The sequence below is a fragment of the Micropterus dolomieu genome, linkage group LG06 (genome assembly GCF_021292245.1).
Source record: "Micropterus dolomieu isolate WLL.071019.BEF.003 ecotype Adirondacks linkage group LG06, ASM2129224v1, whole genome shotgun sequence".
In the NCBI taxonomy this organism is placed as follows: Eukaryota; Metazoa; Chordata; class Actinopteri; order Centrarchiformes; family Centrarchidae; genus Micropterus; species Micropterus dolomieu.
This window is the reverse complement of record NC_060155.1, coordinates 8019417-8047220: the sequence shown is the minus strand read 5'-3', so window position 1 is coordinate 8047220 and position 27804 is coordinate 8019417. Positions and strand designations below refer to the sequence as shown.

At 39.7% G+C, this 27804-nt stretch overlaps 3 protein-coding genes across 10 annotated transcripts in view; 1 reads left to right on the top strand and 2 right to left on the bottom strand.

The window, feature by feature from the left end:
* Positions 1-1656, bottom strand: part of ankrd12 (ankyrin repeat domain 12) — a 42471-nt gene extending 40815 nt beyond the window's left edge. Inside the window, exon 1 of one of the 2 annotated variants that reach the window (XM_046051021.1) lies at positions 1458-1656. The gene's annotated coding sequence lies outside the window, so the exon portion shown is untranslated. The remainder of the gene's footprint in view (positions 1-1457) is intronic. The other variant, XM_046051023.1, reaches the window with a different exon arrangement.
* The window catches only part of acss2l (acyl-CoA synthetase short chain family member 2 like), a 98473-nt gene extending 72498 nt beyond the window's left edge, over positions 1-25975 (top strand). For 3 of the 7 annotated variants that reach the window (XM_046051024.1, XM_046051025.1, XM_046051026.1), the window contains 20 exons: positions 10509-10731; positions 10857-11011; positions 11168-11363; positions 14370-14461; positions 14891-14994; positions 16854-16926; positions 17103-17178; positions 17818-17902; positions 18547-18684; positions 19140-19310; positions 19435-19568; positions 21408-21540; positions 22354-22410; positions 22491-22538; positions 22724-22804; positions 23805-23913; positions 24124-24192; positions 24400-24576; positions 25281-25355; positions 25452-25975. In XM_046051024.1, coding sequence (XP_045906980.1) covers positions 10888-11011; positions 11168-11363; positions 14370-14461; positions 14891-14994; positions 16854-16926; positions 17103-17178; positions 17818-17902; positions 18547-18684; positions 19140-19310; positions 19435-19568; positions 21408-21540; positions 22354-22410; positions 22491-22538; positions 22724-22804; positions 23805-23913; positions 24124-24192; positions 24400-24576; positions 25281-25355; positions 25452-25579 — 2070 coding nt within the window. In that variant the 5' untranslated portion in view covers positions 10509-10731; positions 10857-10887 and the 3' untranslated portion in view covers positions 25580-25975. Of the gene's footprint in view, positions 1-1720; positions 1740-2370; positions 3396-10508; positions 10732-10856; positions 11012-11167; positions 11364-12554; positions 12616-14369; positions 14462-14890; positions 14995-16853; positions 16927-17102; positions 17179-17817; positions 17903-18546; positions 18685-19139; positions 19311-19434; positions 19569-21407; positions 21541-22353; positions 22411-22490; positions 22539-22723; positions 22805-23804; positions 23914-24123; positions 24193-24399; positions 24577-25280; positions 25356-25451 lie in introns of those variants that run through there. The other 4 variants (XM_046051028.1, XM_046051027.1, XM_046051029.1 and 1 more) reach the window with 4 other exon arrangements.
* ndufv2 (NADH:ubiquinone oxidoreductase core subunit V2) lies at positions 3184-9987 on the bottom strand. The gene is made up of 8 exons (XM_046051033.1): positions 9832-9987; positions 8820-8882; positions 7511-7573; positions 6915-7031; positions 5883-6051; positions 5329-5438; positions 3495-3571; positions 3184-3374 (listed from the first exon to the last, which is right to left on the bottom strand). Exons 1-8 carry the CDS (start codon positions 9871-9873, stop codon positions 3281-3283), a joined length of 735 nt encoding a protein of 244 aa, XP_045906989.1. The 5' UTR covers positions 9874-9987; the 3' UTR covers positions 3184-3280.
* Positions 25976-27804: the final 1829 nt, after the last annotated feature.

Genomic DNA, 27804 nt, shown 5'->3' with positions numbered 1-27804 from the left:
TTAACATAAGCCTTTTATTCTTGAACTGTTTTGTGATCAGAAGAACAGAAAGGCAAACTGCTCCCTTGTGATCACAAAACAATTGTAATTGTATTATCACATAACAATTACTTTGTAAATAGAAGAAGACATCAAAAATTGTTACTTCTGCCTTTCATTTTCCAGACTATACTAGCATGGTCTTACATTTTAGGGTTTTTCTGTCGTTGCATTTCACAAGACATTAAAAATATTTAATATCTGACAAACGCCATTGTATTTAGAATCCTATGTGAATTAATTGTTTATACTATTTGAATAATCTACAATTTGTTTTTTTAAATCTTTATATTGTGATGTGTTCATATTTATGTCAAATCTATTATATATATGTCGAAATATTTCCCTCCCCTCCCAATATTAATAGTACATGAATGTATGTATGAGGTGAATAGCATTTAAAGCTTCGTTTAAATGTGTATGAAAGGTGTCTCTATGGAATAGATCTTTAAGTTTAGGCATTTTAAATTTATGGTTGACGTTTTGTTGGTTCAAAGCGGTCGTCGCACGGCCAGCCATCTAAAACAGGCTGCTTTTGTATCAGGCAACACACCCCCAAGATGTCACAGTCACTGGCTGGGAGGCGCAAGCTCCTTGTTATTCAAGCTATGCTAGTTCCTTGTATGAATTGGCAAATCAAAACTATATTTTGCACTAGATTTGATTGATACTACTTCTATAACTGTGCTGGGTGTAAATAAACGAAGTCGTTGGCTGCTCATTGCAGACAACACCACCCACCCCACGGTAACGTCGCTCGTGCTTGCTTTCAATGCAAAGCCAGCAGTATGTTGTTGAGCGCTAAAATGTTCAACTTGCCTAAGGTTAGTAAACATAACGAGCTCAGCTATCATTAACGTTATGCCCTGAAATGCGCCTCACACATAAATATGTCGTGTAATGTCACGCCGTGGCCAACACAACGACTACTCGAGTTCGTGTTTTAATGACAATATTCAACACGAGAGCACAGCACAGCCTGAGACAAAAGCCCACTGCAGCCCCTTCACTGCCCTCATAGCGTCCCCCCTCCCCAGCGCTTAATCTAGCTAAGTTAGCTAGCGAGCTCGTTTCCAGCCCTACACAGCCTCACTGGCTGCCTGACTCGGGCTAACCCAGCTCTCTCAGTTTCGCCCCGACATTTTCCTACCGCCTTTCTGTACTCTCGCTTCAAAAGGTAGTGAGTTACTAAACGCAGATACTGGTGAGATTTCAGTTCAGTACTCAATGTGTGTAACGCACGTGGCACACAACTATACCAAGCCCACGCAGACACACAACATTTCATTTTCGCACGCAGTTTACTTTACGTTAGCTTAACGTTAGCCCGCTCGCTGTACAACTTAGCCAGATGGCTAACGTTAACTACGTTTTTTACCCCTTAATATCCTAGGCAATTAACCTTGTTTTGCACTCACCTTTTCACTGGGTTACGCGTTCCCACCGACTCATTCAGGTCCAGCTATATGTGAATATTGCGCAATATAAACAGTTATTTCCTAAATATTGGACGTTAACCGTACCCTACGGCTGTGTGACGTTCATCGCTGGTTTTGAAAACATCCCAGCCGTTCGTCGCCTCTCGGAGAAAAGCCCAGCAAAACATGCAAGCGTCGTTCTCATTGGTGGTGAGGAGTCATGTGACTGCTTGAGCTTCACCAGGCTTATAAGGTCTCCGTCTGCTGGAGAGACTGAGATGGGTATGTCTCAAACCATTTAGTTCTTGTTTTATCGATGATGTGAGTAAATGCGCACTTTTAATGTTAAGCGTGTTCTCTGTGCTTTTTGACTTTGTCAGCTAGTGGCGTGTAAAACATATGTTTAAGCCTATATTAGCATGTGAATTTGGACTGAAAGGGATGGACAGGGAAAACGGGCACTTGACGTCATCTTTTCCGCTGCTGTGTTGCGGGCAGTGGGAACTTTCTCGAAGATCACGGTTGAGAATAACTGTCAAATGGCAGCTCCTTTCTTTCTTGTGAGCACGGCTACATAGCTTGGCAACAACTTCATTAATACGGTGGTCACTTTAATTCGCCATTTTAGCCCGCCAACGCGTTGAATCGGTCCAATTTGAATTGGTTGCGCAGTGACATTTGCATCATGGTGTATATTGCGCGCATGCGCATCATAAGGCATAATATTCTAGTTGCAGAGCTCCAAAGTCGCAAGAGGAAAGCGGAGTGGGGGAGGGGCACCGGCTAGACACGGCAACGCCACCGGGGCGTGATGGAAATGACAGCAGTAGTTGTATGAAGGAGGCTGGGGCAAGAAAATGTATAATAGCTTGACAGAATTAAATTTAAAGATGTATAATTTACGTAAATATTAATTTAAGATGGCTATAATACGATTTTAAATGAGTCAAAGTGCTCATTCAAGATATTTAGTTCCATTGTGATTACCAAGAAAGGTTACTTTTGCCAGTTGTAGCCTCCAATTAATGTTATCCATGTTTGTAGTAAGTGATGTGAGTTGTAGATGTCTTCATTCAAAATCAAGCCTAGTTGAAACACAAATTTAAGATATTCACAGAAACATTACTTTATTTCTTTTTCAATATACAATGATAGTCAAAATGGCCTAATTGCAGAAAGCTGTAATATAAATTCAATCAATTCTGACTACAAATATGTATTTGGATGTTGTTTTTTGTGAATTATTTCTGTTTTGGGGGATTGATTGTTATGGAAACATTTCATGTGCCACAATTGCACAAGATAAATGCGAATTACTCTTGGACAATGGAAACTGTGACATAAGCTTCTTTTCTTTTACAGCACAGCATCATGTGGTAAAGATAGGTGAAACATAATAGCATTTTCTCTAAAACTGTATGTTACAGAATATAGGTGTAGTTCATTTTCGTCAGCTACAACAGTCCAGAGCAGAAAAAAGCCTTACTTAACTGCAATACATATTTAAGATCAGGGAAAGACATGTCAGAATATTAATTCTGATACCTATTTTTAGGTCTATATATATAGATATATCAAGTTCTGTTGTCATGTGTGCCTAATAGATGCTGTAGTTTTTGTCACAGGCTAAATTCAAAATGTATAATCTGTAATCTGCGTAGATCTGTTTTCAGTTATTACCTTTCCATTGTTCAAATCATGTAAGTGACACACTGACACCTACAGCATAGGTACATGGACAGTTTATTTACACAATATGTTTGAGTTAAACATAATATCAGCTTCAGGGACAAGTTGCTTTTGAAAACGGTGGCTTTTAATGTCTACAGGTCTGCTCGTACACCGAAGCCTGGTCCTTTAGGAGGCTCTGTTAGAGAAGTCAATCCACCTGCAGGCTCACAGGAGAAACGCCCACTCCTGAAGAAAAAGGAAAGCAAAGTATGTCTTACAAGTACAATCAGTGTACGTACAATGTTTTAGTCAATTCTAGAAACAGAAAAATGTTATAACTAATTAATGATGGTATTCCGTATGTACCTGGGCCCAGGTGCTGGGACTTTGCCTGCTTTAAGTTCATCAATAATGTCCTCAATGTCCTTAGGTGTGAGGTCCTCCTGGAAATCAGAAAGCAGAATAGTACCCTTGTTTTCATTGCTAGTGGTCTTGTGCTGGATAATTAAAGGTCTTAACAGTTTCAACCTGTATGAGCACTTTCTCATGCCTATTAATTTCAACCCTAAAGAGAGAATGGGGAAGGTTAGGAGGTAATACTCAAATAATACTTTTGCAATATTACAAGAAGCTTATGATTATAGCTGATTCTAAAAAAGCAATCATTTTCAGACATATGAAAGCAGGTTTTACAAAGCCGGTCAAAATGATCAGACTTCCTGAATAATTTCAAATTTTATTTCAATATTCAAAATTTCAAGACAGTGTGTCAGTGATGAAAGGACATGCACAATAAGGCCTAGTCCACACGTACAAGTAGTTTTTCCTCCTTCGTTTAAAAAAAAAAAAAAAATCTGTCTACATGAAAACGCAAAAACACGCTATCAAGCGCTGTCAACAGCATGCCAAGCCACCAGGCAGCGATATGACCCTAACCATAAAGCCACATTGGCCAATCAGAGCCTAATAAAATCGTAAACAAAGCAGACAGTGGCGTACAATCTGACATCAAACACAGCAGATAACAGCGCGCACTCTGACGTCCCAAGGCAAAAACTCTTCACCCTGGCAGGGGTTTTCAAAAATTGTTAGTTTCAGTGACCTGATACTGTGTTTCTGTGTGGACAAACAGCCAAACTGCGTAGGAAAAGTCACAGTTTTGAAAATACCCATGTTTGTGTAGGCAGGGCCTAATTCTGCCCTTTGACGCTTTTAGCTTTGAAAACTGAATCAGGTCTAATAATAGTCAGTATGTTCCCTAATGTTTTTTTTTTTGGTTGTGCCTGTAAAAAGTTATTATATAGTATTAATGGTCCAAATGTCAACAAATGCTCTGACACCAAAATGAAAAAAATCCAATATCTGTGGCTTAATTGCAGGACTATGGTAAGCACGGCCTATCAGCACGGACGTAAATGGGTTTTCAGGGAGTGGGTTTGGAGGGAGGCTTGCACAGATGGGGTGGGATTTTTTCAGTTGGATACTTTCAAAGTCTAGCCGTCTCTTGCTAGTTCTCCAACGTTGCCTACCCTAGCTTTAAGGGTAGGCAACGTTGGGTAGGTATGGTTTTTCTTACAGTCACTACAACCTGACACGTGCGCGGTTACAAAAATATTTATAGACAAAGACTGCATGCATTTGCTGATTATTCGCATAAAATGCTAAACTCAGTACTACCTGTACTGTCTGTGGTAACACACTCTGATTGCACCTCAGCTGTTTGAGGTGCTACAGAAAATTCCTACTTTCTCAGTCATATTTACTTTAAATGGGTCATTCACTTCACGTGCTCAGCTTGCAATGATTAAATTCCCCATGGCAAATGAGTGCAGATACAGTTTCAGATAATGTTAACCACAAATCCAAAAAGCGAGCTTTTCATGTCACATCTGGCTCATAAAGTTAATATTTTGCCCAACTGAGGTCATGGACGAGACTATGTTGTTATTCCAGCCATATTGTTAATTTAAGATTGATTATTTTTCTCTCACGGCTTCCATTTCCTCCATTCATTTGTTGCGAGCTTTATATATGCAGACTTTACCACACCTTCATAGGCTTCCAATGAGGGGGAAAAAAAGGTTGCACTCCTGAAATAGGACATTCTTTGCAAAACTAATTTTGGGGTTTTAACCTAATTTTGATAATTTTGTTATAATGTTCAGTAAGGAAACCATCTGCAGAGTAGTCAAGCGCTCACATAATAGTTGTCATTGATCTGGACCATTGGAGCATTCACACAGGCACCCAGGCATTCCACTTCTATTAGCGTGAACATCTTGTCTGGAGTCGTCTCTCCAGCCTTGATACCTGTGGAAAAACAAATGAAGACATGCTTTACATTTAGCTAATCTCCTCTGACAAGCTGCGGATTATGTTACTGAAACAGCACACATTTTTACCTCAAGCAGTGCTACCTGACGATAGACAGCCGTAACACTATATGTAAGTCACAACAAGAAGTATAACATCACTATTTGGGTCGTATAAAGACCAAGCAAATATGAGGGCGCTCCATTAAATGCCACACAGACTGAAATAGGTTAGCGGTTGTCTGGCTTGGTTTCAGTCTTGTATGCGTTATTGTTTGCTGCTACAGGCTCACTGTCGTTTGAATTGCAGAGACAACTGTATATTTACATGTTTGTTCCTCCCAATCTGTTTATCTCAAATACACACAATAAAAAGATTGTTTTCATCTGCAGTTTTATCTCTTTATTGGTGTCCTGTCTTAAAACATAATCTGACTCTTACCCAGTTTGTTTTGGATGGCCTCCAGGATGCTGTCTGAGTTGCAGAGCATGCAGGGTGTTGTTGTGCAGATCTGAATGAAGTATTTTCCCACAGGCTGACGCAGGAACATCGTATAGAATGTCGCTACTTCATACACTCTCATTGGAGGGATTTCTAGCACTTCTGCGACCTGAATGAAAACAATTACAAACATTTAATGTGGTTCTCTTAAGGGGCTTTCACACCTACCTCGTTTGGTCTGGACTTTCGGACTTTTCAGTTTGGTCCGAACCAAAATTGCAGGTGTGAAACCTCCCACGGCCCGGAACAAACAGACGAAGTTTGGTCAGACGAAAAGAGGTAGTCTCGGTCCGGATCAAACTGAACCATGGTTCGGTTCATTTCTGGTGTGAAAGCATTTTTTTGATGGTTCGGACTTTCAGACTATTTACAGGAAGTTTGGCGGTTGCACAGAGTTGCACAATTATACAGACAGACAGGCACTATAGAAGCACACTGCCACATACATCTTTGGTTTCTCCTGAAACGGAGGTGCAGAAGGATTGCTTGCTGTCTTCTCCATTCCTGTCAGCAACGATATAATGTTCGCACAACGAGGACGTTTAATTGAAAATTTGAACGAGCCTATAGTTGGTGCTCCAGGTAGTAATGCCATAATAATAATAATATAGTGTCAAATATGCATACCGTATGTTAATTTTTTATTCATTCATTCTTGTCAAAGATACCCGCTGGATTGTTTAATAAACCAATCGATGTCAAATACAGGGAAACGCAGCCACATACGACAGGACGTAAGTCTGTCATGTAAAGTCCTTTAGTGCAGTCGCAGAATTGCAGTGTGAAACCAAACCAAAACTAACTGAATGTATGAAAACATGAACTTTGGTTTGGACCTTGGTGCGGACTTTCAGGTGTGCAAGCACCCTTATGTGACAAGTAAGATGTTGGACAACATTTTAATGAAGGACCATACACTGCCTTTTTTTCCCTTAAAGGTTAAGAAAACTAATTCCAGAAGAATCACCGTGCCTTGTTCATGGCGGAGATGGGGAGCCATCCATGTTGCCTCTGGGCTACATCCAACACTGGGATGGTGGCTGACTGCTTGTGCCCAACAGGGTACATTGAAATGATGGCCTCAATCCTCTACAAGGGGAAAAGACATTTTGCCATGAAAGTGGAGTTGCTCAGAATAAGAATCATTGCATTCCTATTTTGTACTTCAACAAGTAGAACAATTTAACAATGCTCACACAAAATCATTACCAGCACAGATATTTACATGCCCTTATCCTGTATTTTGATTGACATCGGCTTTAAAAAGTAATATGAAGTTGAATTAATCAAAATAAATTGTCTGGCTGAAACTACTCAAACAGACTGGCTTAAAAAGGGGGTAAGACTTCCACACCATTTATTTTAACAATTAGTAACAGAATAAGATTAAGAGAGGCATGTCTAAAAAGCTTAACTTGCTTGCCTGCATTTGTATTACTGATTTATGCATATTGAAAATACAGGTTGGAAAACTTTGAGATATTAATATTGGTTTCATAAAAATAGTAAAAAATAAAAACATCAGTGCATCCTCTACATGTACGGCAGAATACAGACGTCAACCTTACCTTTTTGTTCTCCTCGGTGAACTCAAAAGGAGTATCAGGGTTGTTGTCTGGGGTATCTCTGTGCTAAAACAGAAAGACCACAGTGTTAAAGGACAGTTAACATTGTTTTCACCAAAAAGTATAATTATCCTGTCATCTTTGAATAACATTTATTAGCTGAGTTATATTAAATTGTGTTTATAAGCCATCAAAAATGTGAAGTTGCTATTAAGGGTGAATTTTTCCTCCACAACTACCACTTTCCTGCGAGTAAAGTCTTATGAGCAGTATCTAATTGTATCTAATAAAATATGAATAACCTATCATGTAAGCATGTAAGCCCAGAGGGGGAAACAGGTGTTTCCACGAGACCACAGAAAAGACTAAAAACTGATAACAATTATTTCAGCTTCTGCACACACTGCCCCCTTGTGAGCAGCAAATATCCTTTGTGCAATTAAGAAAGAGAAGCACTTTAAATTTAATGGTGTTTGAAGTTAAAGATGTCTAAAACAACTTTCCTGATTTAAGAGGAGTGGTTCAAAGACAATTCATCCAGACTTAATCTTCTCCAATCTCAAACCAAAAACATTTTTACCGTCAAGGGACAATGAAACCATGGCATGTTTCCATTACATGAGAATATCGCCTGTGATGTTTTTGTTGCAAAGCTTGGCTCTAATAGGCTCTAAAGGCTAATCCCAGGATAAATTAAGAGCGCTTGGAAAACTAATTCCTTTGAGATTTCGCAAAAATATTGTGAGTTGTGCATTTACCCTTTTTTTTTGCCTAATTAATTTTGAAGCAAATACAAATAATATGACCTTCTGTAAGTCACAGGTTTGACATAAAGTGATCGTGTACAGGTCAGTAATAAGGACAATTCAATCATATAGATTCTGACAATATTGCATATTATTAGGAATGTTATGAGCACCACAAAGAAACCCTGATTTCTGTGCTACCTGGTAGCTCAGCGCATTCACTGCTTTCCCATGTAAAAGTAGTCCCTAATTTAAAAGCTAGAATTAAATCTACCTAAAAAAATTGAAAACCATAAATATTCTGGCCCCATTAAACACTGAGGCCATTTTGCTCATAGATTGAGGCTGAAGCACATGAACAGTTTAACAATCAATTCTTGCAATAATTCACAATAACCCCCTAAAGGTGCCCATTCATTGTAACCCACTAGGTCCAGTTCAGCACTTAAATCTAATTGTGAGGGGTTCAACAGACATTTAACAAGCCTGACTACACAGCACTGGTGGCTCCTCTCTATCCAACTTCTACTGCACATTTCTTGACTTTGGCAAAGAGAGTAACTCACCACAAAGATGCCACCAGCTCCAGCGCGCGCAGCAGACCGGTGCAGACTCCTGACCTGCCTGGCCTGCAAGTGCAGAGAGGGAGAAGACAGATAAGAAGTCTGGTAGTATGTGAATTAATAACTGAACTTCCTGAGAGAGAGACTTATGTGTGTTGCTTCAGACAAGAAGATGCATGAAAAACAAGGGTAAATGGAGTTCAAAAGGAAAATAAAAACTGGTGACAATGTTTATCCTTGTCCTTCATTTTCCATAATCAGGCAAAATTCTTAGCGCTAGAGACAGAATAATTAACATTCCCTAAATTTTGATAATACAATTTGCAGGTTAGTTAGCAACATACAAATCTGACTTCTCTGTTTTTTATTCAAGAGGCTTAAACCACCACAACATGGGATACCCTCAGAGAAACATAGCTTGAGCAATACTTTGTATTGGCCTCAAAACGTATACATTCCTAAATAAATTATACTCTCAATTTACACATTTCAGGGATATAGTATAATACATTCTTGGTGTTTTGATTTGCATCTTTATATGGCAGTCACTACTAGAAATATATAGGACAATCATAAAGGCTATTACAGGTCTGTTAACCACCTTGCTCTTACTTAATAACGGCAATGATTTGCCACGATATCAGCACACAAATAGACACCGCTCTCTATAACATCAAATGAGTTACGTGTTTAAAACTTTCAGTTGTGCTAACCACAAAAAAAACTAATAATCAATGTCATGCAAACGGGCATATCCAAGTTATTCTAACACGCAATTGCTTAAGTTATGTCCAGAGGAAGTTTCCTTTTGCAGTGCTGATTTTGTCAAAGATCACCTTGTGGACGTTTGACAGCAGCTAAATCGGCTAGCATGCTAATGTTACCCAACGTTAGCTAGTTAGCTTAGAGGCCTCCACTGCTTGCCCTTGTGAGGAGTCATATCATCTCCTCTCCAAATTATCGAAAAGAGCATTTCAGTCTTTACTCAGAACTATAAAGAATATCACAGCCATACCGTCTGCGATACTGCAGAGCGAATGGCTGCAGACAAAAACATCTTGGGGATCGACGTTTGGTCCCGGTGCGTTAGCAAATGGACGAGACTGCAGCTGCCGACATCAACACAAGCGTTTTCACGCTCGATTAAGAGGGTCTGACGTGCGACGCTACGTCACTCAGGTCGCGACGCAACTGAATCGATCCCAGATTGAAATTTGAGCTCAAAAATTAAAAAAACAACCATTTGGACATTTCCTCTGAGCCAAGTTATGTAACCTGAATAGTTGTACATGCTGCATGTTTACTAGCGTCACTTCTTGCGATTTATTTTTCAAAGATTGAAGCATTGAATGTTAGTTTTAGTCTAGTTCTGTCAGTGAAATGACATTTTCTAATTTATGTCATGTTTTTCAGAAAATCTGACAGACTAAAACTAGGTAATAGAAAAGAAAGTTGTTCAAAGTGGCACAATGTGACATATGTAAGCTGAGTCAAAGAACAGAAGTCGAACAGGGGTTACATTTTTATATGACACAAATAACTCACTTATATTTTCGGTATCGTGCAAGTTAAATAAAGATGAACCTATAAAATTGGAGCATTTAGTGACAGTTCCTTGAGGATCAGGGGGTTTGTTTACTGACTGTCAGTGAACAAAATGTCCTTTCCTCTCTCTCTTTCTTTCTTATTCAGACCCTCCCTGTCAAACCAAATCTCCATGTGCCTGCCTGAATCCCTAGCATTCATCCTGCTACACACCTCCTCCTCCCCCTCCTCCTACTTGCTTGGAAAATAATGCCATAGACAGGCCAGGATCAGCATCCAATGAAAAAGTGGGAGTGCCGCACCATGTGAGCCGATTGGCCGCCCTGGCTCTAAGCAGACTGGTAGAGAGTCTGCAGCTCAGGGATTATTGGTGGGTCTTATGCATGCTGGATTGTGTTGCTTCTGTACAGGAGGCTTTATAGTGTTCTTACCTTACCCAGGAGGATACAGACAGATCAGCAGTGACTCCAGATTAACCCATTTTCTGACCCTCAGATGCTATAGGCCCATCTACATCTGTTCCACAATGGTTGTTCCTGAATCTCATGACAAAATGTACTACCCTCCTGATGACATAAAGAGGGATGCTCATGTGCCTGATTTTAACGCCTATCTGGCACTGTACAGGAAGTCTCTTGAGAATCCAGAAGGTAGGTCAAATGCATCTTCTTCTTTTTTTGTGCAGTACTTGCAGTGTTTGCTTGCATCTCACCTCCGTCTGAACCTGCATGCACACAGTATCTCTTTGTGTTTATCTGCTCTGTCTGCAGCCCGGGACACTGACATAAAGTATCACTTTGTTTCAGCTTTCTGGAAATCGACTGCGGATGAGTTCTTTTGGAAGGAACCAGGAACAGGACCGCTGATGCAGTACAACTTTGATGTGACAAAAGGGAACATTTATGTCAAATGCATGGAAGGGGCCAAAACCAACATGTGCTATAACGTCCTGGACAGGCTTGTGAAGGAGAAGAATCTTGGTGAAAAGGTTGCCTATTACTGGTAAGCTACAACATCTGTCTGAGATGAATGACAGCTTTGATGGGAAGTACTGCCTGGAGTTATGTCAGTTATTCCAGTCAAAAGCAACTGTTGTGTCCCCTGTGCCGACTCCAGTGCACCAAAGCAAACCTCAGCTAGTACAACACAGTGTCATTGCTTCAGTGTTTCAATCCTCTTAATCAACAGAGCACATTTAACAGGATTTGCTGCAAAATCTTCGCAAATGTCATCTGATTTGGGTAAAACACATTTTCCAGTCTAGAAACAGCAGAAGGTAAAAACCCTGTAAGACTCATAAAAACTAATTTTTGGTGTTTTATTACAGTAAGAGCCTAATGGATCGTTTTCAGTTGCTATATTTCAGATGTAAGCTCATACATCTTCTTACGGAACTCCTTCAAGCTGCTGACTTCCACAAAACTCCTTAAACTACTTTTTAACTTACAGTAACTTGCTGCTTACAGTAAAGCCCCACACCTTAAACGCATGATCATAAAGGCTCTACTTTTGTTGTTTTGACTTTACGTTATGGTACATATTTACTCTGTCAACTGAAGAAGCTTAGCAAACAAGAAATTGTTCCAGCACAGCAGGGGTTCAATGGAACTGGGCACAGTGGAGACCAGCCATCACCATCATTAACACTGTTTACACTACATCAAAACACTTACATAATATATCTGCTCAAATGTTTGCACATAATATGAGAAGAATATAGTCTGCCAGCTGTTTTATTACTATGTAATCGAGCAGTGACGAGATGGTGTGGTTTGACCTGTTAAACACCTACATGACTTTAGCTCACACCTTGTCCAAACAGCATTTGCAAATCTCAAAAGGTAGGACACCTCAAAACACATTTAGGAGTCAAATGTGTGTCCTTTTATTTGACTTTGCTTGGTAATGCCTCTAGCCTTTGCATTTATTTTTATTAGGGTCTACTAGATAACACACATACCATTAGATCAATAGATGTTTGCATTTCAAAAGCAGAAAAGTTAAGCTTCAAGAATTAAAAAAATAAACCATTTGGTTTGAATTGTCAGGATTAAATTTACATGGGAGATTAAGAAGGGTCTCAATGCTCAGTGATGACAGGGGTCCCGTGGCTGAAGTGTCACTCTTTGAATAAATACTGTTTTTAACTAAAAGCATACCCATTGTCCATAAGTTTTTCTTTTGCCTTTCAAGTGCTTGTAAGAAATGGTTTCAGCTTCAAGAAAGCTCCGCAACATATTTTCTGTCTCAGTGGGTAAGTGATAGTAGTAAAAAGATAAACATACTGTATCACGGTATTGAATCTTAAGGACCAATTAGAGCGTTAGAGTAGTCGCCATTTGATTTTCCTCAATAACAATATGATAAATATTCAATAAATGTTTGATTTAATTCATTTGAATCACAAACGAATCAGCACTTAATTTTTCTATTAAGATATTTTATTTTGTTGAGGAAAAGCGACTGAAAAAAGATTTAATTAAATTTTCCTCGTGCATATTTGTTGAAAAAATATTTTATCAAAATTGTTTTGAATGTGTGTACCTCAGATTTATTAAGTCTTCCACTGTTTGGCATAAAATGTGATTTGACATTTATTGTGATAATTATCGATATCGAATCATTTCTTTGCTCAATAACATTTTTGGCCATGTCGCCCGGCCCTACCTTAGAGGTAATTTATCAGCTGCTTCTAAAACAGTAGAATACATTTCATAACAAGACAGAATGCGGAAAAAAGTCTAAAGGCTTTGACAAAAATTTTGTGTATTCTCATCTTTGACTGAGAAGGGGAGTCCAGTCTGAGAAAATATCTGCACAATTTAAAAAAATTATTTGACAGATTATGGAGAGATCTGAGAACTGGAGTAATGTGCTCAGCTTTCTTTGTTAGATCTTAAGCAGCTGTATTTTGAATGAGCGATAGTTGTCAAAGAGCTTTTTCAGAAAGAGAAAATCCTATTACAGCATTTCAGCCTACCAGAAATAAAGGTGAGGATTAGGTGGTAATAGGCTGTTATTGTCCCGACATTGCCATTAAAATTTAGGTCTGAGGTTTTAGTTTTTAGCAGCAGACAATAACAATTAACACAACTTTCAGACATCTTAAGCACTAAAAATAGAAATGCAGTTTCATCCTTTAAATGTTGGTGTTCTTGACACATCCAATCCTTTCTTTGCTCATTTCCAAGACTTGGCCCCAGTGGAGCTTCACATTTGTTTTGGTTTGCTCTGGTACATATTTGCCAATAGACACAAAGTAGTAGGCAAAGACCTTTAAAAGACAATCAAATGTGTGTCTTTTCACATAGTTATACAAATACAGAGCATTTACTTCTGCTAAGTAGCAGACAATATACATATAAAAGCAATTATTAAAATGGTAAACAGAAATAAACTATATTTAATGGAGCAGTGCTAAGGCTGAATTTGAGTGTAAGAGTCTAATAGCTTGGGGGTAAAAGCTGCTCTGCGGTCTGGTGGTGTGGCAGCTGAAACTTCTATATCTGAGATGGTCCAAAATGATCCAGAATTAAACAGAGTTCAGGTTACTTTATCAATAGCATTTGTATTTGTAGAGTTTCATCACTTGTAATAATTTATTTCACCATCATCAGCCTGGCGATAAAGTTGATGTTTTGGCTTCTGTCCCGCACCAGAGGCCTGTCACCATGCTGTCTGCTGGTCTGTGAAACTTTGTGCTGCATACTTTTCCAAACAACTGTCCTGACAAACGTCCAAACCCAATATAGACCCAGCAACAACGGGAACAGGTTATCTCCTTTGTGAACTTACAGAGTTCACAGAGGAGAGCTCATGTCTGAGAAGTTACTTTAAAAAAAAAATGTATCTGGAGGGTTTTTGAGTCTATCATGAAAGTATATTTAAAAAATGATTTGCTCCATGTAATCATCACATGCAGACAAAGCTTCATATAATCTCAGACAGGTTTTGCATTACATTAACAAATTTGGGTTGTGTTTCCCCTCTTCTATGTGGTCTCCTCAGGGAGGGGAACTCATCTGATCACCACATGACCATCACCTACCGCCAGCTGCTGAGCCAGGTCTGCCGCTGTGCTAATGTCCTCAAGCAAATGGGTGAGAAAAAAATCTTACATCTAAAAAATATTACCTAAATATTAGCTGCCTAGTAGCTAAACATAGAGAGGACTTGATCCTTAGAAATCACCTCTAAAGTCAAACCATCTCTCAAAAATGAAATTTACAATAAATTAGTTTTATTGTAAAGTGAGCAGCAGTAGTCTATATGTTTAGTATACAGATTTATAAGTAAAAGTATAATCTAAAACAATTTTGTGAAATGATGCAGTGATTTGGCACAAAACTCACGAGATATTACTCCGTGCCCAATGATGGAAATACAGCACAGCATCTGGCCCATATCCAACATGTTGAATCCTAAAGCTACATTGCCAATGCTGGTTTGAGTTTAGAAGAAGCCCATATGCGGCCCAGTTGTGATTTGTGTCATCCAAAACCTCCAATCTGCTCATTTCTTTTTTCAAGGTGTAAAAAAGGGAGACAGGGTGTCGATCTACCTTCCCATGATCCCAGAGCTGGTCTACACTATGTTGGCCTGTGCAAGGATAGGCGCTGTTCACTCCATTGTGGTGAGTAGCATGATGGATGTTTGGCCTTTGTTTCACCCATTTTGGAGAAGCATAAAGATGTAGCATAATTTAAACATATCTGTTCACATATACAGTAAGTTCCAATCTGTGTAAAGGAAACGTTCTCCTTTTTCAGACAGTGTTTGCTGCTTTGACCCCATTTCTATGAGCAAACATCGCTTAAACCCGGGCTCTTGCTTCTGTTAGAATAGATAATAGATAATAGATATCAGCTGTTCTCTGTGTGAACCCAGCACTGGCTGCACCTGCACTCAATATATGGGTCAGACATTTACTGGATGTATCCATCTTGGGAAGGCATCAGAGCCAGTGCAATTTTGCAAGCAAGCCAACTCTATTTTAGCTCTTCAACGTTCCCCAACTCTATTTTAGCTCTTCAACGTTCCCCGTCTGTGCAAAGGTTTTTAGCCCTGTTAAAAATATCTCCAGGTTGTTCCTAGGAGGGCTTGTTTCATGACTTGTAAAAGCCTGTTCTTGGCAGACTTAAGTGTAAGTGACTTTGTCTGTGCTTGGTCATTGTACATTTTCCAGCTCTGAGTTTTTGTCATTTTTGATATGTGCATCATATAAGAATCTTTGGGATTGTGCCAGCCTCTTGGATACTCATGTGACTATTAATGTTAATCATAAATTAGCTTGGCATCCAATTCAATCATAGATGGAGTCAGGCTGGACAGCCAACGCCACTCATGCAGTGACATTTTGCTGAGTCCAGAGTTGTCAGTGACCTGATTCATAATGCTGTCATCAAGACTGGAACTTTATACTCTGTGAACTATTCACCTTGGCCAGAACACAAGCGTCTGGTCAGGGACTCAGCAAATGACAATCATATTAAAGATTAATTATAAATGTCTGGTTCTTTATGTAAGCTTGAACAAGGTGACTCATCCATACATGGTAACGAGAGGGAACAGCATGTTTGCACAATGTAATGTAATGTTTGCTGAACTGCAGCAATTGTGGCCACAAGTAACAATTAAGGAATAATGCTAAAAGCTAAAATACAGTGTACCACTAGCACAAGTAGAGTCGTAAAGTCAGTGAACTGACTTAGTAATGTCAGTTACACAGCAATAACCACCCGAAGTCTGCTAACATTAGCTAGCATAAGCCACCACATGCTACTGGTCATACCACACCAAGTAAGGCTGTAGCAACGAGCAAGGGTGCGTTTTAACGCTTATGAATTCAACTTTTCATTTGTGAGACAAACAATGTGTTATTTCTTTTATCATAACTTATGTAGTCATGCTTAAAATTTAAGTTACAAGTCATATCTCAGCTTATTTTTTTGATATTGCAGGACTAGCCTCAACTGTTGTTTAGACACAACATTAAACTTTTAATGTACAATTGGGGTTTATTACAACTTGGGGCTCTTTTTCATAGACCATTATTCCTACTGACAACTTGTTAGCTTAATAGTTTGGACGATAAATCAAAGGCAAATGTTTAAACTATTACCCAAACTATCAACTGTAAACATCCATCACAGTTTAGAAACCTTTGCTGGTTCAAAACTATTTATCATAGTTGTGTTCCCACTTGTTTCCTGTGCAGTGAGGGATTATTACTAGTGTTCTGGTTGCACTCGCTCTCGGTTTTACCTCCAAATAAAGTGGTTTAGATCATTTGGCCTATTTACAGCCTGCCATGTTTCTTGCCTGGTTGAACTTTGCTGTGTCACCCATGTTGCATTGTTCCCAGATCTCAGCAAATACTTTGATGAGTACAATATTATCATTACCAACAGAAATGATGGACAAAACTAGACAGTAAGACCCAACATCTCCTCCTTTCATGTTTCTTCGTCTTCTTCCTCTTTGCATGTTCAGTTTGCAGGTTTTTCCTCCGAGTCTTTGTGTGAGAGGATTATGGATGCTCAGAGCAGCGTCCTGGTGACAGCAGGTAGGTCCGGGAGCACCAGGATGTGATGTTAGCTCTCAGGCTGTAAAGATAGTTGTTAGAGTTGTAAAGTGACTCAGTGTTTATATATATATACCTTCTCCCTGCTGGTTCACACACTTCATCATCTGTTTCTACCCGCCCCTTACTCCCCCCCTCAATCCCTTTGTAACATGCAGATGGTGTTTATAGAGGAGAGAAGCTGATCAACCTGAAACAGATTGTGGCCGAGGCGCTGGAGAAGTGTAAGGAAAAGTAGGTCCGGCTGACAAAGCCAGCAGTTTCTCTGTTCTCAGCAACCGCCCTTATTTACTCTAGCTGCTGGTAATGGGTCTCAGCCTCTGGCATATGAGTCACTGGACACACACACACACGGCAAAGCTGTTATCGGGGATGTTGAGGAAACACACTTCCTGGTTTCCACAATGCTTAGTTGCCGGGCAACATGGGGATCTCAGATTCATCAGGGAAGCCCAAGCTGCCTCCCCCAGTGGCAACACTGGGAGAGATGTGAGCTGAGAAACATAGCATGCTGGAAATGGTTATCTGGTTTAGTGGTATAATTTATAAATAAAACATATAGTGATATTGTCAGTTATATCGATGCCTTTTGTCAAAACTAAATTAGAATTCAACATTTTCCACACAAAACTGTTTAATCTAAATTATATTTATTATTAACTTAATTTTATATTGTGTATTTTTTCACCCTTTTTCCCATTTTTTTCTGATTGTAAAGCCCTCTGAGACAAATATTTTGTCTATATGTGCAGTTGAAAAATATGAAACAAAAGATGAGATGGAGAAAAAAGTAATACCCCTACATTGAAATTTTCACATGAGATGCCTGCACTGTACTGCCTCTCACCCCTTTTCTTTTTTACTTCTTCACAGAGCCTCAGCCAGTGTCACTAAATGCCTTGTCGTCAAGCACCAAGCACTGAGGACAAAAAGCGGAGCTGCATGCAACAAACTACAGGTAGATATGTTTTTTTTCCTTTTTTTATTACCAATTAATGTGTTGGTTTACAGCTGTATTCTTCAAGCCAAGCTGTGACAGCAAGGGTGGCATTATCTGTAAGGAGTATGGTGACATAATTGTTGAGATAAAGATGTGAAACTCAATAACCTACAGTGGCACATACTGCGCAGTTCCAGAGCTCTAATCATCAACCAAAATCATCATCTACATCTCCAAAACTTTGTGATTTTTTTTAAATTGAAGTAAGTTTTCTCTGTTTTTTTTTTTCTTTTTCTGGTTTCACAAGACTAAAATGCTAGCTAACTACTCGCTAATATTAGAATAGTTAGCTTGATGACAAATTAATGTCATAGTGAAAGTTTTACACAGTAATTTAAGTATGTACAGTAGGGATAAAATATATTGAGAATTCAGATTGTAATAAACACTTCATTGCTCGCATCTGAGGCTTAAACAACAACAAAAAAAACATGTTCTCTTCCAATTTAGGATTCAGAATATGCCTCCAAAGGGGCCCAGTAAATTATAGTCATTCAAAATTGACATGGTGCGTTGCTGCCTTTTGCTTTTGGCACATGATGTGATTAGTAATGAGGGGCTTTATGTTTTGCATCTGTTCCCTGTTGCTGTGGTGTGTTCAGACCCCCTGGGACGCAAAGTGTGATGTGTGGTGGGATGAGGCGATGAGAGACTCTCCTGAAGAGTGTGAACCCGAGTGGCTGGACGCTGAGGAACCACTGTTTATCCTTTACACCAGCGGCTCCACCGGCAAACCCAAGGTGAGACACAGGTGTATGTAAAAAGCAGTTTTATAGTGGGGGGCACGCTGCTCATTTTCTATTTTCTCCTTGTAAATTCTCTGGGAAAATACATGTTTTAAATCACAGCGACTTTTTCCTTCTCAGATAAGCCTGTAATGGTGTTAACCTTGCTGGAATTTACATAATACGCTGTCTGATGTGAAAAAGTGAATATTGATGGTTTTCTCATTGCTAAGAGCCATAAAAGCCACCCTAGAAAGTTGAAAGCACCACAATTGCATTTGTGTTTTGTGTTATTATAACACAACACATGGGTATCAGAGCATCAGATGGTATAAAATAATCTCTCTGTCTTTGTCTGAAACACACACCTGAATACACATGCAGCGTCGAGAGCCCCTTTTTGCTGCCTGCTGACTTTGTGTTGACCAATTATCTCCTCATTCACGCTACTGTCCTTGTGTATGGTACAGGGAGTTCTCCACACTGTTGCCGGGTACCTGCTATACACTTCGCTGACCTTCAAGTATGTTTTTGACCATCACCATGACGACGTGTACTGGTGCACCGCCGACATCGGCTGGATCACAGGCCACTCCTACATCACCTACGGCCCCCTTGCGAACGGTGCAACAAGTGTCCTGGTGAGTTTGAAAATGGCATTAGAAGACACATTTAGCGTAAATGCCTCTAATAGCAGCTGAAAACCAAACAGCGGTAGTGTTTGTCATTCTTCTTGAAAGATACATGTGTGTGCCTTTCCTCCAGTTTGAAGGTATTCCAGTCCACCCTCATGTCGGCCGGTTCTGGGAGATCATTGAGAAGTACAAAGTCACCGAGTTCTACACAGCTCCTACAGCCATCCGCCTGCTGATGAAGTATGGACGGGAACCGCTGCAGAAGTAAGAGCTGGCGTCCTCTGAATGTCACAGCAGGTCAGAAAATAAGAACATATTTTCCAGAAGCAGAAGGAGTTTGACTTTCAAAACACAGCTTGACATGATAGGTAGTCAGAGTGAATTTTTGCAACAACAAAATAAAAAATCCCGGCTTTCATATGGAAATTTCCACCTTTAATTTTAAAAGACCTCCTCCTCTCTTCTCACTTCATATGTAACAGACTCCTCAGTGGTGAGGGGGATAAACAAAACTATATGAATAATGATGTGTGATACTCTGTATGAAGATGCCTTTTCTTTCAACTCAGTATGTGCCGAAAAAAGATGCCAGGAACCTCAATTTCTTAGTCAGTCAACGCTCCAAAGATAAGAAGCAGAAACCATCTGCACCTCATCTTATGACCTTCACAATGGAAGTAGAGGATGTATCGCCCCTTGACTGACTATTTTTGATAACCAGTCAGAATTTTCATCAGCTTGTCAGTGCAACACTACAACTTTCACACAAACTACCACAAACAGACACTGATTGCATTTCCCAAATATCAAACTAGTGCGTTATTTCAAAACAGCAACACTAAACATGTGAAGGAGCGATAATAATATAATAGTTAGTTGTCAGCAGTGGCAGACTCAGGCTGTTTGAGGGGCAGGGCAAAATATAAAGGGCCCCAGCCGTATGCGTTGGGGCACCAGCAAGCAGGGAAATAACAAAAAACACAACAGGGGCACTATCATGAGGGCACATTGTCTTGCACGTAGGCAAACCCATTTTCCAGTGTGTAGGGCAGCCTATATGGCACAGTATTGCATTTTCTCCACTGAAAAGGCACACTAGGGGTCACATTAGGTGACGTTTGACTTAACGTGATGCATGCTGGACTTAACATAATGCAGGTTAAAAATTTTGTCCGACTTTCACAGCGCTGCAAAACCTTACCATGTCCCATGACATTAAAACCTCGCGGGAGCCAAGTGACCGCAGTTGATCTCCTCCTTCTGGCAGCTCACTTGTTATATATGGTCACCATTTACACTATAGTTTTCAATTCCAACAAGAAAGCTCACAAACAGTTTAGTTCAGGAGTATTATTGTAAAAGAAGTAATGCCCTTGTAGGTCATATTTTTACAGTAGCCTAGGTATATTCTCAAGTCTATGGTTCTCAATGACAAAAGAAATTTAAAAAAGTGTTAATCTGCAGGTATTCCATGTGTGACTGCATTGATTTCATTTACAATAAAAAAGGCAAATGCTGCGAGATAAGCCATTGTTCTAAACTCACGCACTATCCGGGAAGTTGAATGTTTCCGATTTGATGGCAGTGTTTTTATGCCCCCACCCTGCAGTCGCTGGCAGCTCATATTTGACTGTCAAGTCAGCAAAAATCACCTGCAGTCATCTCAAACCCACCTATTGTCTTGCACATTGGACAAGCGTAGAGGGCACCTTTGCAGTGGTTTTTCAAACATGAGTCCACCAGTGGTTGTCAGAATAAAACATTTTGCTTGGATGCATCTTTTTGTACGAAATGTAGCAAATCACTAATTTGAAGTATGGTAGATATGGCATAAAGTGGAAGTCGCGTGATATAATTAGCATCCCAGATTATTATTTAACTTTATTCAATCAGTTAGTTGCATCAAGATCTATTTTTTTCACAAGAGACCTGAGAACAACATTCATAGTCAGACAACCACACAAGCAGCATATAAGAACGACACATACGTGGCCAGACAACCAACAATCCATACAAGAGTAAATACAGAGAATAACAAGAGTCATCAAAAACTAGAGCAGTGATCAGTACCACATAATGATGCAAAACATCTGCCTCTGCCAGGTATGACCTCTCCAGCCTGAGGATTCTGGGTACTGTTGGTGAGCCGATCAACCCAGAGGCGTGGCAGTGGTACCACGAGGCCGTCGGTCAGGGCAGATGTCCCGTGGTCGACACTTTCTGGCAGACAGAAACTGTAAGCACCTGCATTTAACATATACCTCAGCTGGTATTAAGATATATTTCAGATTGCTGTTTGGAAGAGTTTCAATCCATTTGCTGTTTACTTCAGAAACATTTAAAATGACAGCAAACATGATTTAGTACACATTTCATTCTATATATATATACATATATATGTGCTATATATATATGTTGTTGTTGATGTTACTGAAAATGTCAAATAAGGATGTTTTTCTCATGATCTGAGGACTGTATGGGCGATTCAGTTAGATGCAAATAAAATCAATCACGACCGTGGGAAACCAGCAAAGCCTTGTGTTGTAGGCTGCTATGACAACACACAAACATAACACACAGTGAAAAGCTAACAAAGGAATTTCACAGATATAAATTGTAGCCTATATTACACCAGGATGACCCGACAACAGCTGGAAACACTGTCAGGCTGCTGCATCGAGTTCAACCCAACCAAATGAAAAGTTTTTTTTGCTGACAAATTATTAATAACTCAAATATCAATCCACAAATGCAAGCCAAAACTGACAAACAAGCTCTACATTGCACCTATTACATGTGCCCTCCAACAGCTGTGTGTGTGTACACATGTGACCAAACTGACCAGAACAGGCTTAAAACCCTGCATCTGAACCAGGAAATAACTATAAATAAAATAACATTTATGAAAAGAAACAAAATAGAAGAAACAGATTTACAGCAATTTGTGACATTCCTAGCAGCTGATGTCAGGGCAACGTAGATAATCAACACCTATTATGCTACAAATTCACTTCAACTTTGAGTTTTCTGTGCCTTTATTTCTCTACAGGGAGGTCATGTTTTGACTCCTCTGCCTGCTGCCACACCGCTAAAACCAGGTTCTGCTGTAAGTGACAACATCTTCTTCAACACCGGTTATTTCATACATTTTTATGTAAATCTGAAACACACCCATATTTCTTCCAGTGCGGTTCACCAATAAAAATCACGCTGATAAGGAAGGGTTGGACCTCTGTATGTGAGAATAGATCCATCAGTGTTTTAAACTACAGCACAGCACTTTTTCATATAGATTTCATATTTTCCATTTGTAGATTATGATCCAGGTTCTGATCTGAAAGCAATGTTGTAGCCAAACAGGAGATGTTTTAATGAAAGAATGCAGTTATCTCACGCTAAATCCACATCTCATATTTCAGACCTTTCCTTTCTTCGGGGTAGAGCCCGCAATCCTCAACGAACACGGGGAGGAATTGGAAGGCGAGGCTGAGGGTTATCTTGTAAGTTCCAATTCAATTCAATTATATACAACTTTATTTATCCCTGTTACAGCAATTGTAAGCAGCAGCTTGCCACTTCCTCGCAACCCAGATCAACAGATACACACAGTAGAAAGAAAGGGGGGAAACAATTCTTCAATAAGAAAACACATTCAAAGGCTGTACGCTCAAACAACTTGTCATAAATACATTAATAAATAACTGTAAACGATAAGTTCACCTCATACCTTAATTTATTATTGGCTAGTCAACCATTAGTTTTGTTGCCTGAATATACTATTTAATTCTTGTTTCTGCTGCTTCCTGGCTTCATTTTCCTTTGCACTTTGCACTTTAAAAAACTGTTTTACTACTAGTATTAATTTGTGTTTTATTTGCTTATTTAACTAACATGGACGGCATCACATAGGGGTGGTGCAGTGGTTAGCACTGTCACCTTACAGCAAGACGGGCGTGGGTTCAAACCCCGGTTCTCTCCGACTTCCTTGGTGACCCTAAATTGTCCTTAGGTGTGAGTGTGAGTGGTTGTTTGTCTGTGTGTGACCCTGTGATGGGCTGGTGACCTGTCCAGGGTGTACCCCGCCTTTCGCCCAATGCCAGCTGGGATTGGCTCCCGCGACCCTGTACGCAGGATAAGCTGTTGACGATGGATGGATGGAACTTTTCATGTTATTGTATTGTCATTTTTTTTTATTTGCCTAATTTCATGTAATTGTAGTTTTGTTTAATTGTGATTTCCCAATGTATAGGAATTTGTAATTTTGTTTAAAAAAGTATAAATAAAATTTATTCTTAATTCAAGTCAACTTTATTTATATAGCCAAACATCACAGATTAGAAATTTGCCTCAAGGGGTTTTACAATTTGTACAGCAAGCAACGCCCTCTATCCTCAGACACTCGATTCTGATAAGGAAACAATTATTGACTTAACTGGTATCAATAGTAGCAGTAGTAGCAGTGACACCTCTCTCACATGTATGATCTGTGTTTTCTTACAGGTATTCAGGAGGCCCTGGCCTGGCATAATGCGTACTGTGTACAGAAACCACGAACGCTTTGAGAACACCTACTTCAAGAAATTCCCGGGCTTCTATGTAACTGGTGATGGTAAGCCACAAAAACTACACTACATGTACACTCTGACTCTTGCAAAACGAATCACAAAATACTGCCACACAGATTGTATGTCATAAGAGTCTAAGCACCAAACATGGACATCTGGATTTCTCTCTAAATACAAACAGCCTCTTGAGGGAGAGAAAAAGATGCTGTAAAAACTCTTTTGGGGGTTATGCAACATGATTTCTCCCCTCTCAGGCTGCAGGCGGGATAAAGACGGCTATTACTGGATCACAGGAAGAATGGACGACATGCTGAATGTGTCAGGTACTGCGAGGTGTTCATTTCTGATAACTGCTCCTTCTCAAAACCTTTACAAAAGAGCTATTACAACACCAAACTTTGTTATTTTTACTCTGTTGTGGATTACAATAACTTTAAATGGTCTTAGATCTCATTTTTCTCTCCAGAAACTTTACTCACCTCTTATATGTTTATTTAATGTCACTCATGACTTTTTTTTGGGTCTTTCAGGCCACCTGATGAGCACAGCGGAGGTGGAGGCAGCTCTGACGGAGCACCCGGCTGTGGCGGAGGCTGCGGTGGTGAGTCGGCCTCACGAGGTGAAGGGCGAGTGTCTCTACTGCTTCGTCACCCTCAAAGACAGCAGGGAGTTCAACCGCACACTGGTGGAGGAGCTGAAGAGACTGGGTGAGGCTCCCACACAGGGGGTTTACTTGAGGGTTAAAGGAAAAACCCACTCAAATTTATGTAAATTTGGATTTTAAATAGTATTATTGGCTAGTGTTATCTGTTTTTGTCTCCATTCATTGTGGAACAAATGTGAGATCCATAAGTACATCATATCAAATGAAAAAAAATGTTAAATGGTTATAAACAATAGCTATTGGTTCATTTTCCCTTTAAGTTGTATTTTCTTATTCTCAACACTATGATAATATTTTAGGCCTTTATTGTTTTCTCATTTCTCTCTCTCTCTTGCTTAATTTTTTATTCTGTTTTTGTTTCATGTATCTTTTTAACTTTGGGTATGTATATACAGTACTGTGGTTGGGATGTTTTTGATAAGATAACATAGGATGAAACTTTATTCATCCCAAGAGGGAAATGCTAGTATCAGAATATCACTTTGTTGCATTTGCAACCTACAGTTTATATTATAGTGTCTATAGTATATTTATATGTGAATTATTTGTATCTCTCTCTTGTAACATTAAGCAATAAAAACATTTTTGGAAAAAAATATAGCCGACATGCCCATACAACATCTTTGAATGAAAGCAGTCAATTTGGGGAATTTTTACTGGGACATATGTATAAATAATGTCTAAATAAGTCCACTTAAGGCACAAGCTTTATTCTGCAATGTTTCCTTTTCTGTATTTTTTTTTCAGTGAGAGAGAAAATTGGACCAATCGCCACGCCGGACTTCATCCAAAATGCTCCAGCACTCCCGAAAACTCGCTCAGGTAACAGCTCAACACCTCTTTAAACCAACATCCTCCTCCTCTACTCTCCCCCTCAGCACCATCCTTCTCCTCTTCCTCTGATTTCGCTTTATTTAGGGAAGATCATGAGGCGAATCCTCCGGCAGATCGCCCGCAACGAGAAGGATCTGGGCGACCTTTCGACCCTGGCCGACCCGATGGTGGTGGAAGTGCTGTTCAGCCAGAGATGTGAAGCTGCTGCCTGAACACACACCTCACACTTTTCTTTCTTCTTACTATGCAGCGGTACGGATGAAGACAATCACAAACTGCTGGTTCTGGATCAGCGTCTGGGTGTTTGTGTGCACTCTTTGGGACTGAATGAAGGGGCTGGGATCAGAAAAATTATACCGCTGACACTGAGACATTTAAAATGGTTATGTGGAGAAAAAGATAATAGAAAACAAGTGAAAAAGTCAAATCAAATGTCATTGATGCCATTTGGTGCCATATGATACGTCTTTTAGTTCCATGTCTCATCGTAATTCTTGAAACAGAAAAGTCAACTTTGCACAGCTTGTTTTTGACTGACGACTGATGTATATTTTTAATATGTGATAGGCTACATTTCCATGACCCGGGAATAAAGTGTTTAATCTGTTTGTTCCCTTTGTCCTTTTATTTTGTACTCAGCAGCTGATTGACGCCCTCATGTGGTAGGAATCATACTCTACAACTGCTATCTGATGGTTTGCTGTAAAGAGCCTTTTTACTCCCCTGCCAAGGTTTTCTACCGTTTGTAGTTTAATGATGCACAGAGCGCAGACATACACACACGCACAGCTTTGATGATGTGAAGTGCAGCAGGGAGCCTCGATTATGGGGGGACAGAAAGATCGAGGGGTGGAGGGAAGAAGAACAGAGAGGGCTGTTTCATCTTAAGTGCACTCGGTTCTTTGGAAATTACAAGCATCAGTGGTCTTAAAGGAAGAGAAAAAAAAGAACAATAAAGTGTTATTTTGGGAGATTACATTGCAGCAGGTTGTTATGAAAGTAGCTCGGAGGGATTGCTCTCTCATCTTACTGTTAATGTTGGGTCATGTTCAGTCTGTGGACTTCCTTTGTTGTCTCCTTACACCACTCTATGTCACATGCATGCAGCGATGTGTGTGTGTGTGTGTGTGTGTGTGTATGCGTATATGCGCGTGTATGCGTGTAGGAGGGAGGACAAGGAGAAAAGAGCCCAGAAACACAGTGATAGGCAATATTACATCATCACCCCCAGTAGCAGAGGAGTGGTTACCATGACAACCCCCCCACCTACCCACCTACACACACACACACACACACACACACTTCTTCAACTGCCCCTTTTTTCTTTGTCCACAACAGCAGTCTGGAGATGTTTTGCAGAAGTCTGCAGCTCTCCTCTTGGTCTCTCTCTCTCTGTCTCTCTCACACACAGGAAGGTTTCAACATTTTCTGCATCTCTTGACCTTGGTGTCATTGAAACCAACAGCTTGGCAAATGTACAATTAATATCATCATATAATTTAAAAAGGATGGCCGAAAGCTGTTTCAGAGAGGTGTTGATTCAGCTCTCATTTAATTATTGATAAGTCATATTTCAGCCTCCATATATCAAGACATATAAAATCATAACACACAGCCACACACAAATAGAAATGTCCATCCAAACCTGTACTCTTCACCCCCATGCCACAATATAAAATAACAACAATAAAGCTGACACAGGAAACATATCAGGAAGCAAACACACTAACGATAAAAACAACCTTTTTTCAATACTAAAAATCTGACTTTGACTGAGTACAACACAAACACGTAGAAAGCATTGCAGTACATTATGTTCATACAAAGTACGTGTGTAACTTTGACTGAATAGCATTTACTATCACAATGCTCATTGTTCCTAATTGATCATCGCTGAAACATTTGTTGTTGTTTATTTGAAAACTTCTGAATTACCGCCCTAAGGTATCTCAGTGCTCTAAAAACTGCAATGATTACAGTATGTACAATACTGTAAAACACACTACGTGATTACCATCCATAATTACATTGCTAATTTGACGTGGTGATGAACCCAATTGGTAACCATAAACGGTAAAAATGGGTGTCAGCTCCAGCAGTTCCTTTCAGCATGGAGCAGAATAGACAGCAAGGCAGTGGAATCAATCAGAGGGCTTGTGGACAGGCTCAGAGAGGTGGGCAAGGCCCCTGTCAGAGAGGACAAGCTCAGATTAGACAAACCTATATGTTGTGTAATCTGTCTTTTACAGTATACTGTAGCACACCAGTGTCAGCACTTGTAAGACGATTTGAAGCATATTGCATTGTTTTGTTGTTGGATTCACTGGTAGTGCAAAATATTAGAAACACCTATCAGTATATATTTTCAATGTCATATCCCAGAAAAAGTAGAATACTAATTTCGGTTACTAGAGACACACATTTAGCTATTGTCAAA

Excerpts from the sequence above, each read along its gene's own strand:
- ndufv2 (XM_046051033.1), bottom strand. The coding sequence starts at position 9,873 with ATGTTTTTGTCTGCAGCCATTCGCTCTGCAGTATCGCAGACG. Across the intron at positions 8,883-9,831 it reads GCTCTGCAGTATCGCAGACG|GCCAGGCAGGTCAGGAGTCT; the intron begins GTATGGCTGTGA and ends CTGCACTTGCAG. Across the intron at positions 3,375-3,494 it reads GTCCCAGCACCTGGGCCCAG|GAGTGGGCGTTTCTCCTGTG; the intron begins GTACATACGGAA and ends CTTTTTCTTCAG.